At 36.8% G+C, this 14,943-nt stretch overlaps 1 protein-coding gene across 4 annotated transcripts in view; it reads right to left on the reverse strand.

Moving 5' to 3' along the window:
• The window catches only part of TCF12 (transcription factor 12), a 158,977-nt gene that overhangs the window by 109,781 nt on the left and 34,253 nt on the right, over positions 1 to 14,943 (reverse strand). For all 4 annotated transcript variants that reach the window (XM_084213765.1, XM_084213763.1, XM_084213764.1 and 1 more), the window contains exons 4-5: positions 7,278 to 7,351; positions 5,279 to 5,347 (exon numbers count right to left, since the gene is read on the reverse strand). In XM_084213765.1, the coding sequence (XP_084069891.1) occupies positions 5,279 to 5,347; positions 7,278 to 7,351 (143 nt within the window). The remainder of the gene's footprint in view (positions 1 to 5,278; positions 5,348 to 7,277; positions 7,352 to 14,943) is intronic.

Raw genomic sequence — 14,943 nt, forward strand, 5'->3', positions numbered from 1 at the left:
CTTTAAATAACAAATATTAATTGTTTAAAGCTCAGGAATACTGAGGTCCCTTGCAAGCTAAATTTGGCAATGAACTTATGAATCAGGCAACAGTCATCCAAATGACTAATGTGTAAATGAACGAGTGAAGCTGCTGCTAAAATCCACTTTATTTTGGATTATCTGGCTCTCCAAACTAATCTGAAAGTTCTACAGACAAACAAGAAGGGAAAAAACACAAGAAGGGGTGGGGGGGAAGGGAAGTAAGGAAAGAAAGCAAGATGCAGAGGCGGTGAGAGACAGACGGACAGACCAGAGAGACTGACTACATCCAGGAACACTGCGCTGAGTCACTGACTGAAGGTTAGACAAGAGGCTCTGTACAAAAGCCGTACCAATATGTCCTAGTGAATTTAAAAGATTATGGATTCTATGATTCTGAATAATTCCAGAAATACACAACCTTTAAAAAAAAAAAAAGAAAGAAAAAGAAGAGTATTTTTAGTCATTGAATCTATGTATCTGTCAACAGCTCTTAGAGGAAAGGCTAGAGAGCCAAAAACCTGGCTTGGTCTACTGAACACACAGATCAGGAAGAATGTTGCAAAAATTAAGGCAAGCTAAAAATACATCCAGAGAAGAGTACTCTTCCTTTTTGCCTAGAGGATCACTTGCACTATATTCATTGATTTTAATGGAACATCAAGAAACATCACATTGGCACAGGGCACGGCCAAAACTCCATTTAAATCGTGAACAATCTTGCAGCAAACTATCAGTGGGAACAATGTTGTTTGCAAGCAATGACCAAAATCCTCTCAGGAAGTCTGGAGCAGGTGGATGACGATGGGAGTTGCCCCACACTCCTTACACTGTTTCATCCATGTTACTCTCATTTGCCCGCTACAGTCCCAACGCTAAGGGACCAAGCTGAGACCTGTGCCAGGAAATAAATACATCTCCCTCTGCAGGCTCCATGTCTGCCACCTCCCAGCCCCCTGAGAACAGCCAGGACTTCAACCCCATCTCCTTTAGCTGCACAAGAAGCTTGGACAATACTCCCTAAACAGAGGAATGAATGCAGTTTGCTGATGGAGACCACCCAATCACACCAGAAACAAGGAGCTTTCTAGCTCCACTTTCTAGCTTTAATTATGATTCCCTTTCTGTAACCATCAGCAAGTGTTAACATTCAACTACAATATCCTAAATACAGAAATGGAGCTTTCTGTGTTATTTGGTCACCTGCTACAACATGGCAGGGCAAAAGCAGGTATCACTGCCCCAAATTTCACATAATATTGGGAAAAGTCAAGAGAGCTTTCACAAGTATCCACTAAGTGTCACCTTAAGGAACATGCTTTGTAACAGAGTTCTAAAACTATTCATTAGCTTCTTTTCCCATATCAAGTTGAAACAGACGAAAACCTTGTGCGTAGGAATGGAGAACAATTGAAAACACAGTTTATTTCTTTTTTCAAATTTATTTTGAATGTTATTTATTTTTTAATAAACATCTTTTTTTCCAGCTCTAAATCCATTTCCAAGAAGTTAAGTTACTGAGTGACAAATCTGATTTTAAACAGCTAAACCCAATAGCCCGTTACACCTCTCTGAACTCCTGTGAGACAAATATCAACATGATATGCAATAGGACAATTCCCTGGCCACATGGAAAACTAATTTGTGAGCAGATTCCAATGCTAATTCCAATGTGGTAGGTAGTTGCAATAAAAACAAAACAAAAACCACAACCAAAAGATCCACTTCTCCAATATAGATGAAATAAAAAATTCATATGATGGAAACCAGATTTTTCTAGCTCTTATCTAAGCTATAAACCAGGAGATGAAATGATACAAGTATAGCCAACAGACTAACAACAAATGCTTAAAATGCTTAAAGAAGATACTTGAAAACCTGACTAAATCATTCAGAATTTAGAAAATACAACTTGCTTTGAAAAATGCGGCTCATAAATCAAATTAGGCTGCATTTGTAAGTGTCCTGAGCACTGAATATGGAATATTTAATTTGGGCTTGAATTCCACAGTGAATCATCATCTACCTTGTAGAATACATCAAGAAAAGCAAATAACCAGGAGCAGAATCACCAAACAACCTCCCTTCCCCATTAAAAAAAAAATAAATAAAAAAATCAGAGGACAAAAAGGACACAAATACAACAGACTTGATAACACTTACTGTGTTTCTGTGTCCCTCTTGTCTTGTTTTGCTATTTAACAGCTTCCCTTCTTGTTATGTACCTGAGATTAAGAGGTATAAAATACTATTTCAAAAGCTGCTATCTCATTACTACTTTTTTACTTCTTTGCAAATTAAAAGTACTACTTGGGGTGAAGGGAGTATAATTTGGGCATAAAGTATTTCAGATTCCAACTCGTGTCTGCATATTTTACATACAGTAGAGGGAACAACCTGTTGCCTGATGCTACAAAACCTCTAATCTAACAGTGCTATCTTGATCAGTTCCACTCTGGCTTCAATTAAATACATAGAGTTATGTAAAGGAACAGAAGGATAAACTGCATCCTCAGCACTGAAACTAGATTCATGCTAAATCAGGTCAAAATGTACACTCACAGCTTTTAGTGCAATGTACATGTTGTAAATTATTTGAAACACCCGCAGTTCAGATTTTGGAAGAAAAATGCCTCAGCTAATTTATGCTAAATTTTTAACAGTTACAATTATTATGTGTGTATATATAAAAAGGAAATCCATCAAGGAAATGTCTTATGAAAAACATTTCAGATATGCTCGATTTGGAGACTGCAATCTGAACAGATCAAAAACTGACTTGCTCCTTTTATTGCTCCTTTTATGTTATGACAAAACCAAAACAACGAAAGAAAACCTCACAGATCATTATTCCTCACGAAACAGCAATCATTAGCCACACCACAAGAACCACTATAACCAAAAAAAAAGTTTAATTACTCAAAAAATGTGACTATGCTGCTACATTATAAATTACAACTCACAAATACACAGGAAAGCTACCAAGTTCAGGATCACCTCACAACAGGAAGACAAAACTTTCAAATGCTGTAGGGCAATATATTATGGTGCAATATATTTTTGTGCAGAAGACATAGCACTCCAGTCAAGTACCTCAGATTATGCTTCAAAGAGCTCAGAAGAGCAAGACTTTGAAAAAGCAGCTTTACCATCCTCTGCAAAACAAACTAAGAGCTCCTCTTCTAGTTCAAGGCATTATAAACACAGGCAAAAATATCTGTAGCTCTATATCACTCAGGTAAGGGAGAGACTTGCATACATCAACCAAAGATATTCCCTGAAAACCCACCACTGCTGCACATAGAAAGGTAAAAACAAGATTGGAGACTGGGAAGAAAAACAAGCCCCACAAGAAACAAACTTGGTCCACAGTATTGTATATGGACTTCAGTACAACAATTCAAGAATAAGGGAGGCCATCAGCACGCCACAGAATTCCAGGGACTGCTAACTGCCATTCCTCAATGATTCCTATAAACAATAAAGCTTTCCTGCTTTTGTCTTTGCCCCCACAATCAAATTTCATATTATTCATTTTTCTAACAGAACATGGGCATATGCAAAAAGAGATTTTGCTCACAGAAGTCACTAATGTCTCCATTTGTACCTTTTCACAAATCTAAGACCATCACAGCAAATTCAGACATTCAGAACCTGCTGTTCTTTCAGTGTTAGAACACTGTTTAGCATTAGGTAATAAAAAGACAAGGCTCCTATATGAGGTTTTCTCAAGCCTGCTGGGATTCCTAGCCTGCAATGTTACTTCAAGACACTATTGAAGTAAGAATGGTTTAGCTTTCAATAAGGTATTATCAGAGACTCTTAAAATAAAATAAACTGCTATCACATATGAGAGAAGGTTCTTGTCTGAATTAATTCTTGATGAAAAGATTAAAGCCCATGACAAACACCCAACTCCAAGCACAGGAATATACATCTTGTTTTCACAGTGAAAAGAAATCACCAATATGTTTTCCCCAATTCCCCAAAAAAAACCATACCCACACCAACACTCTTCAATAATTCCTTGAATAAATCAAAGAGTGGATAAACAAATACAGTAAAGTTTGCTGATAGCAATTTTTTTTAAAATAACCCGAACCAAAAGTTAGTGCAAAGTTGCAAAGCAAGTTTTCCATGAAATTGGTAATAAAAGTGCAGATAAAATCTGGTGTAAATAAATACAAAATGAACACTCTCAAAAATAACTTAATGTCATAACAATGTAGTAACTATGGTGCAATGTAAGACAAAATATTACTTTTCTGCACAGTTTTTAGAACATTATCACATCACAACTCAGTAGCAATCTAAAAATGCATGACTTAGCAACAAAATAAGAAAGGAACAGAGAATGAATCTATCATTATGTGAGGCAGAAATGTATGGTAGCCCCTCCTCTTGACTAGTGCATGCAGTCAATCACCCTAACTCTGAAATTATGCAGAAGGAGCAGAAAGATCCAGGGAGTGGCACCAAGAACCAGCCACAGGTTAGGAGCAGTGACCATACAAGCAGATACCAATAGATGACAATCCTTCAGCTTGGCTGAACATGGAAGTGGCATGTAAAATAAAGGTGTTTGCAGAGAAAAGAGTAAAAATTATGAAGTGTTTCAGTAACCATTTAGAACACAGGAAAACAGTGCCAATCAGTTGTATCACTGGGCAGCACACATAAGACAAAACCCCCTAAGTTTCAGCACAAAATCCTTGTAATTGTTGCCAAAACTGTAACCAAAGCCAGAAAAATTCACAAACAGCAGAGAGCAAGCCCGCCAACAGCTCTAAGAACCATGTCCAAGATTTCCTCTGTCCAGGAAATCTAAGCAAAGAGCTGAGGTTTTACTAGGAGAGTACACAGTAAAGGTAGCAAAATATTTGCACTATACTTAGATTCCTTCCTTATGCACCATTGCTGGCCACAGTCAGACCATTTAAACTGAACTGAACAGACCTTCAGCAGAATTTGGGAAAGAAAAATATCCTTTAGCCAGTATTCTATCATCTTTTTTCATTAGCCTTCAACAGGTATGCACTAAACTATCACCAAATTCCAATTCTATTCACTTGAAAACTGCTTCTCTTTCCCTGTCTTTGGAAATTCCAGCCAATAGTGAGCCAACACTTTACATTCTCAATAATTTTAAAACTACATTGAGACCTTTAACAGAAAACTCCATAGTAGGCTGTATATGGACTTAAAAAAAAAAAAAAAAGCTGAAAATCACACACAATATAAAAACAATAAGTGGTACCTCTTGAGATTTCAACTTTTCCATGTCTGCAGAGAGGTCTGAGCTTTTTCCATGAAGACTGCCATTTTCCTGTAAACAAACAAGTAGTAAGAACATTCTACATTGAAATAATGGGGGAAAGCACTGGATTAGAGAGCTGAACATGTAAGACAATTACATCTTACCTAAACTCTGGGTTAATCAACACAAGGAATAACTTAGAAATGTAAAAGGCTGCGTATGATTTGCCCTGCCTTCCGAGAAACCAATCTATACTCTCACAATACAGACCCACACACTCATTTTTGCTCTTTCTCAGAGACATCTGGTCTAGCAGCACATGTAGGAGTAGACAGAAGTTATCGTTATTCAAAATCCTGAATCAGTAATTTGTCTCATTAGTTGAAAGAAAACCAAAAACTAGAGACCATACATCATAGCAAAAATTTATGCATGCAAGCTTGATTTAAACTGGTAAACAAAGTCCAGTGCTTTTTCAGTGAATTCAGAAGTAAAATTCCTGTGTTCTACTTTTTTTTACAGAAGATACCAGACACAGGACAAATTAATTTATGGCTCTTAATCTTTACCAATTCTATATACAGAGAATATTTCTAGTGTTCACTTTTCTGGGGAGAACACAGGAATTAAATTTTCCTGTGAAAAGGAATTGAGTTTTCTTTAAAAGAAAACTCTTGTCACCTAAATGACATTCCAGATGACCATTCTTTATCGCCTCATTAAAGAAAACCAAACAAAAAAACCCCACAACTAACACACAAGGCTTGCTGACTTGACACTATTTGAATATTGAATATATTGAATATTTGAAGCTGGCTGATCTTCTACCATACAAAAAATTGTGATTAATACAGCCACACAGCCAATGGATTCATTTGAGCTTGTGATTACAAACTCAAATTCCAGTTAGGTCAGCTTAACTCATAATCAATTAAAATTAATTGGCAACATAAAAAATGAGAGCCAAAACACGAAACACATGATAAAAATATGAGTTACATAAAGCTGCATAGTAAGATTGCATTTCAAATATAGAGGAGGTATTTGAAGGTTCAGCTCCATGCCCCAGGTTACACAGGAAGTTTTAAAACGTTTTAAAGGATGTGGAATTCCCATGTTGCACAGAAACATTTCTTCCACACAAAGTACTTCCACATTTATTATAATTTATTTACTAATGATCAGTGGAAAAATCAAGAATTCATGAGAAACCATTCTACTTCTGTCTTCCAGAGTAAGGCAGAGGTCATAGTAACACCCAGAGAGCTGAACAAGGTTTTGCAGCCTACCCATTTCATTCCACAGCACAAGAAAGCTGCAAAGGTGCAAGCATTAGTACAGCTCTCTGACTCAAAGGCCCTGAAATCAGAACATCAGGTATGCTGTGTATATGTGGTTGATGCACTTAGCTTATTGTCCTTTTAGGGCGTAAATATTCATAAAAAGAAAACTGAGTAGATGAAAGGGAACGTAACTAGGGGCAAGCTTGCTTTAACCATTGCATGTAGTTTGAAAAGGGTCATGTTATTTTAGGATATCAGAGAGTAGCAAGAGCCTTCAGCTTAGTAAATGGGATGGATGAGGCTGGAATGAGAACAGTAGGAAGGTATTTAAAAAGAAAAGCCTCTCTTCAACATCATGACACAGCACATACTATAGCTGGTTAATGTTAACAGAGAGGCAAGTGTTCCCTACACTTTGCCAATAAATCTGCTCCTAAGTAACATGACTTCTAATTTCTGATTATATGTTAAATAAAATACATGCTCATCATTCAAGCATACATATGGTTTATTTTCATTAATTCTAAGCCTATATATTTTTTAGTCTTAGAAATCTAAATTGATGCTGTATCTCCTCAAAGTCATTAAAGGCTCTAAAAGATGCTAATCTGTACACTTAAAGGAGTTTTCCTTCAAAAGCTTTGCCAAATCATCTGCTGATTTACTCTGTACATTCCCATGAACTTTCATTATGAATTATTAGGTGGGTATCTTACCCTTGAAGACTCATATGAAGGACTTGGCTGACCACTTGTTCCCCAGGATGTGGCACCTGTTCGCTCATCCATACCTAGCAATAAAAAGAAAAACACAAACCTGTAAGAAATGATAGCAAAACCATGTTTTCTGATGCAACCTGCAAAAATATTCATCTGCTTCCATACACTCTAAGTAAATTCATCTGCTTTCATATACTTAAAGCAGTGTTTCTAAAAGCAAAACTTCAGATGAACAGCTTCCTTATTAATTAAGCTGGCTACAGAAGAACCTGTTCATTTGGACACCTGCAGCTGCTGAAAACAGGAGCATAAAAAGCCAAGAAATTTGCCAATCTGCTGTCTGCCCAACCCAATCCATAAGAAATTAGCATGAGTAACAAAACAAGCACAACGATGTGAACATCATGGCTCTTTGAGCAGCCCGATTTATCTGCATCTCAAGCAAGCACTGAAATATTGCAGCACATACTGTGAAACACATACTTGTTATCCACTCTCTGCTCTTGTGTCTTGCTTAAGTATTGTAAGACGTGCAAAATTATTTCCTCTGCTTGGCCTTTATGTGACACAAAAGCTATTTTAGCATAATGGGGAAAAAAGGCAAGACAGACTGGTTGTATTTCAATGGCTTAAAAAACCCACAGAGAATCATGGTCTCTGCACTACTAAAACAGTCATATTTTTTACACTCTGTAACGGTTCTTTTAGAATCAGTTCCCTTTATGCAAATCCAGGGTACAGCTCACAAGAGAAAAGGGAAGGAAAAGATCTTTAAACACTGTATCAGAATATATATCCCATGTATTACCCAATTTCTATCCAAATTTAATCGGTCAAATCACCTTTAAACCACATTCCCAAACAGCTAATTGCAAAAGCACCTGAATTCCTATAGCAAATTCCTTCATATAGGATAAGGCTGCTACTATTCTAACAATGAGGTTCCTGATTATCTGCTGCACAAGACATTCTTTTGTCATATGTGGAACGCTTCCATCCTAAACTGCAGGCTTCGAAGCACTCTGGCCTACAAAATGCAACTCATTACTTTCCTGTCACACAAACTTTTCTCATAAAGAATTTTGATATAAAGCATAAATTCTTTATGTGATATATACTATAAACTATTTATGAAGTTTTTAATGTCATAATTTATAAATAAGAACTAAGTGTCCCAATTTATAAATAAGAGTAGAGTGCAAGCTACTCCATACAATCATCTCTAAACCTTAACTTTATATTGCAACTATAAAATTTGCATGCATATTTCTCTTATGGCCATACTGCAAAATCAGATGTAAACTAATACTGTAAATAACTGCCTATGGATTATTACTATTCTAATAATTATTTCCTTAAGAAATGTGCTTTATGAAGCTATAAAAACATTTTGACAGTCACAGCCTGCAAAAAGGAACGTTAAACTGAAAGTACAGTAAATCATTCAAATAAGAACTACAGACACTTTTTGTGCACTGCAGGAAAGATCCTCAAGGTAGAAGAAGGCTCTTTGAAAATGCAAAACCACCACTATCTTGAGCCAGCAGTTTGAGGAAGTTTACTGCATTTTGCAGCTGACAGTATTGTTGTTGTTTCATTGTAACTGGTCCAGGAGCTGAGTAAAGAGTCGTGGCTGGCACTGACAAAGGCAAAAGTAATCTTTTGGCACAATTGACTCTTTTCTGCCAGAAACAACAGTGCCAGTAATCCAGTCATTATCATAACAAGTCTTCCATTGCCTTCGTTTCAAAAGAGACATATATGGGGTGAGAAAAGAAAAATATCTTAGTGCAAGACAAAAGTCCTTGGGAAAGTTTAAGATACAGTAGGTTATACCAACCCATTTCAGGAGATATGTGATTAGATAATGGTTATGCATAGAGTGTTCAGATGGTAATCACTAAAACATGCTACTCATATGAAAATTTGAGTCAGTGGGACATAAGGACTTATGTTATGGTTCTGCTTAATCAGCACATGTACAGCTAAAAATTCAAGTATTTTAATTCTACCATTTGAATTATGCAAATAAATTGTTTAAAGAAACTGCTCTAAACCAAAATGTAACTGCTTTAGATAAGGAAGAAAACTAATTTCTGACTAGTTCCCAGAATTCTTTTCTTCTAAAAAAGCCCATTACAGTTTACTATTCTAGCTAACTTCTTTTTTCCTGCCAGGTGTCTTTTTCCTCCTTTTCATGCAGGATTTTTCATTCTTATAAGCCCCAAACAGGCTTACATGTAGACCTATCTCTTGCTCAAAATTTTCACATAAGGAAGATGCTTTCACATTTTAAATGCTCTGTGGAGACTACAAGAAATAAGGAATCGTGTACTGCACACAGAACACCAGCACTCTTACTTGCTGCTTGACATCTGGATTTGATTTGGAATGATATCTCTGCTGCCCTTGGTCTCCATCAACATGAGACACCAAACAAGTGCTGCCCCAGGTAGCCAGCAACACTCAACCAGGAAACCAGATGTGTGTCTACCATGGTGCTCAAGTACACTAATGTGTTTCCCATGGGTAACAGATGAAAACCACCCAAACGCTGGATGAGACAAAGACCTAGACCATTCCTAGCAGGATGGTCAAAGAACAAACAACACATACTTTAACAAGCCAAAAGTAACTGCATGACTGAGCCAGGACCATCAGATTCACTTCTAAATGTAAAGCGCCTGAAGTGGGGAACACTTGGTAAGAAATAACACGGGAGTCATCTATGGTAATAAATTCAATAAAGGCTCAAAGCAAAAGTGTCATGAAACGAGTTCTAGTGTTATCCTGGAAAAGGCAAAAGAGAACAGAGGAACTAGGGGGATCATCACCTTTGTATAACCCCTTCCACAAGGCAATGCACTGACCAATTTCAGTATCCATTAATTCATCATGAATGAATTCATCATTAATTAATCATGGATGTTAAAGAGCACAGGAAAGCTGTGACAGTTATCAGAGCTGACTGAAAAACAAGCAGGGTGAGGCTGCAGTATCTCAGCCTCTGTACGTAATGAAAAAAAGGTAGAAATTGAACTATGTTGTTATAAAGGTCAAAAAACACAGACACATGCATTCATGCAGACAGGAGTAAAACAAGGTTCTACCACAACTTCCTTTTTTTAGTAGGCATTGAGGATGGAAAGTAACTGAAATGACTCATACTTCATAGTTCTCAATCAAAACTGACTACTTCTATAGCACATATGCTGCAGTTTAATTAGGGAGTAACTAAGTGTGATGTTTGTTTGAGCAGGTTCAGCTGGCAGTCTGGGGCTGGGCTGGCTCCCGGGGCGCCTCCACAGCACTGGCTGTGTGTCCCAGCAAGGACGCTGCTGAGGCCGGCCAGCGGAGCGCACGGAGCGCAGCCCAAACGCGGAGCTCGGCCAGCCCGCAGGAAACGCGGCGTGCCCTCGCTCCAGACTCACCTCCGGGAAACCCGGCCAAGCCAGGAGGATGCCTTCTGGCTTCATGCGTTGCATTCTAAACAGGCTTTGCTTAACATCACTTTTATGTGAGCATTTCAAGCTATTCTAGAAGAAAACCTGAAGAAACCTGTTGCCTCATTATTTCAACATATGTGTTCATTCTGAAGAAACAGATCCAAACATTCATCTAATAAAAAAAAATTGGATCTTACAATCAAACTGAAATGAAGGTTGCTCTTGCTGGCATAAGACAAAGAAGACTATATTTAAAACTTATTTCAAGAGACACAGGCTCTAATGTTCGTGTAAACACCATAATATACTTTATAGGGTTACCATCTGCTATGATGTTGATCAAATAAATGATTTGACAAAAAAAAAATCACATTGTAGATGGTTATACTAGGTACTCAAGGTATGAGTTTCTATCTTTTATGGCTTCTTTATCCAATTTTGTTTCAGAGTAATGATATTCCTTCAGATAAGATTCAACATCTGAAATCAATTACAAAAAAACCTACAGTACAAACCATAACAGCACTGATTGTGTTTTGCATGTCAGACGCACAAACATATCAATCTACCATTAAGCCACATATTGCAAAAGTCTATTGTGAAGTATGATTCCAATTATTACCCAAAATTATATTTTAAGTCTAGACTTTCTTGTAAGGGGATGAAAATAGTAATATTTGATGGAGAAATATTGTACTCAAATATTTTAACTTTCAATAGATTAAGACTAGTTCTCAGCCTCTTCTTGTTGTTTTCAATTAAAACTTTCTCTTTTTATACTAGATGTAATATTTTCAATAATATAATAAAACAATTTCTTTTCTAAGGAAGAACTCAAAATTTACAAGTCAGATAAATAAATAAAGACAAGACAAAGTTCCACACATTTATTACTCAGGGAGTGGGAAAAAAACACAGACAAGCAAGAGGAACAGAATGATCCTCACAACCAAAAGCAGCTTTGACAATAGATACAACATGGTAGGCTTAAAATATCCAAAACTGAGAAGATTAATCAAATTGAGAAGAGAAATGAAAGGCAGGCAACCTATCAATAGTCTAACCACTTATGTGTCATTGGGATAAATTCAGATGCAACATAGTAATTAGGTAAAAGACAAACCACTTTCATTTCAAACTACATAAATAAAGAACTTTCCATCCACTTTCCACAATAAAGGAAAATAAAGAGGAAGTACAAGAATGGAGGGGAATAAGAACTTCTCTCAATGCAGACTGTTTCTTGAAGAATGTACTAATTGTCTTCCAGCATACAGATACCAAGTTTCCCCCGATCCCTTCAGATCAAAAAGCAAAGTTCTCCCCAGTAACAGAGTTGCTCATCAGGGGCACCAGTGGGAGTAGCAGAGCATCCTTCTGTGTACCTTTGCTCCAGAAAAAACTCATGGAAGAGCTACAGATATGTCATAGAAACACCACCTTGAGTCTCTCATCTGGTACCTCCTCTGGACTTTACAGTGACTTCAGGAAACTTCCCAAATAATTTTATTAAATTGCACAATGCTGCTCACTCTGCTCCCTGTAGTGAGCCAGGCTGTCACAGATTGAACCCTTAACCCATTGTGCAGTGTAAAAGTGAGATTTCTCCTGGGCTTACCTATCAGTTTTCATATATTTCCCCACCTGCCCAGGAGGTTCATGACCATGGGAGCTGAGATCTTAACTACCAGCCTCTAATGGCAGGCATTTAAAAAGTGCAAGGAAGCCCTGCAGAGACTGAAGGCACCCTGAGGGGACATTGGTTACCTCACTTAGTACCCATAAAACACTGGCTTCCATTTGAATATTAATCTTTGCAAAGATCAGTTTGTAAGATCTGCTTGAAATATCCACTGTGATTATTAATAATGGTAAATAAATTCATTTTCATTTTTGAAACACTGTTTATCCCGGAGATTCCCAGAGCATGATTATCTGACAGCAAAGAACAAATATCCACTAGGCCAGTCATGGTGGAAATTATTTGAATAATAGTCAGAAGATATGCTATACAAAGTTAATTTCTAGCTATAGAACAGGAAATCACAATTAAAACTTCAGAAGAACAAAATTATTCAAGTTGGAAAAACGTACAGCAAGTACACAATTTACCTGGACAATAACTAAAACTTGGACCAATATTGGCAGTGGCAGGTATTAAAAATTAGTTGTAACTTAATATATCAGCAAATTGAATTCTCCCTGTATGTAAAACCTATACTTTCATACAGAAAATTATTTGCAAGAACAGTATTTTCTCTGGAAGAATAAAACTTTGGGGTGTATGCTCAAAAAACTTTTTCCAAAGCAACAAAAAACATTGTACGAATTCGGAAGAAAACAGAAAACAAAAAAATCTTGCTGGTTCAGGAAAACTGAAGAAAAGCCTGAATTTGTTTTAAAAGTGTCTATTAGCATCAAAAGTCAGTACTGGCAATACACTTCCTGTATAACTATTAAGTATGTTTTAGATTTGTTTCAACTCATTAGCTAAATATAATTTGCTATTAAAAAAAAAAGGCAATAACTACTTTTAACTTGATTTCACAAATAACCCTATTCATTTCTTGCAATAAGACCTGTGGATTCCCTAAGAACAACATTGGGTTATTAACTCCTGTAAGAGCACTGCCCCTACAGAAATATCAGAAACTACCTGCTTCTCTTTCCTCAGATTCTTGGCTTCCTAGACTCTAAATCATGTCCCCAAACACACCAAGTGACCTGGCATGACCTGGACACTTTAAATACAATACAACCCCCTCAAAATAAAATTGGAACTGGCATTTCCCACACAAACTGTACTAAACCAGAAAACTGCACATGGCTATGTGCATCTTGCCAGAAGAGGTACATCAGGTACTGCTCAAAGAGGAGAGCATATTTATAATACTGTATGTAACAAGCATTTGTTAGTTGTGTATAGATATTCAGGTAGTTCAAGCATAAGTTAATGACAAAAACAATTTAAAATAGTATTTAAACTATTAAAAAAAGGAATTTTCCACTGAGGTGCTCAGAGCACTATACAGTAAAGCTATTCTTCACACACACACCCCCACACCCCAAATTCCCTATATTAATACAAGTTTTACTATTACTCTTTGATCTAATTTAAGGTTAAAATCTAAAAAAAATAAAATGCTAATATCCATAAATTATCCAGTATACAAATAATATTTACACGTGTGGCCACAGAATATATTTTGAAGCCTCCTGGTTACAAATGTGAATAAAGTACACCAGCTTAGAGATGAAGACTTTAGCAGGGGTACAACCCAGAGCTTTTATTCACACACAAACACACACAGTTAAACTGCTATTAAATTGCATCATGCTGCTTATTCCCCTCTCTGTGCTGAGCCATGGAGTATCAGGCTGAGCAGCTCTAGCATGCAAGTCTCAGCCCTACAGTACCAGCTATCATAATAATCCTTTCTATTGGCAAATGTTCCTGTGGTTACTTCAGTTATGACTCAACTGCTTTATATAACCACACACTTTCAAATACATATTTACACATATATATTTTTATATACACACCAAATCAAGGCCAGTGTCATAAGACTGCACACACCAGGCCAAAAATATTCTAATACAGCCTTACAGGCAACAGCTACTGCTACCAACTGTATTACAACACAATTGTACAGAAAACTGCCAATTCAGGCACCAGAACACAACTAATGTGAGTGACACAGTGTGTGACTGAGGTTCTAACTCTCATGAGCAAAGAAAACGTGTGACAGCAAGTGTGACAGCTTTCCTAAGAACATGTCTAAAAATGTTAAGAAAAAGTGTTTTTAACCATTTACTTTATCACAAGGTGTCCAGCAAATTTTGACCCTCTTGAAAACAAATTCCAAGATCAACATGAGGTCAGTATCCTTTCATGGTGTTGATGACTTCCATGTATCTTTTTACACATACAATTAAGGTAACACAATTGCAAAAAATTTAAATTACTTTGTTGATATTTAGAAGATCTTTAGTACCTTTACACTAAAATCTTTCGAGGGAAAAGAGACCCTCTGACATACCAAGCAGTGGTGGGGGGGACGGAACCAACTGAAAAAGTTTTTGAGAAACAGCATATATTTTGACTTTCCAATTCCATGAAGGTGAATCAGTGGAGAAATCAAGCATCAGACAAAAGCATTGGAATTTAGTGAGGCAGAATTTTGAGCCTTAAGTATAAAGGCAAATATACTATACAG

The sequence above is a fragment of the Fringilla coelebs genome (genome assembly GCF_963513975.1).
Source record: "Fringilla coelebs genome assembly, chromosome: 12".
Lineage (NCBI taxonomy): Eukaryota > Metazoa > Chordata > Aves > Passeriformes > Fringillidae > Fringilla > Fringilla coelebs.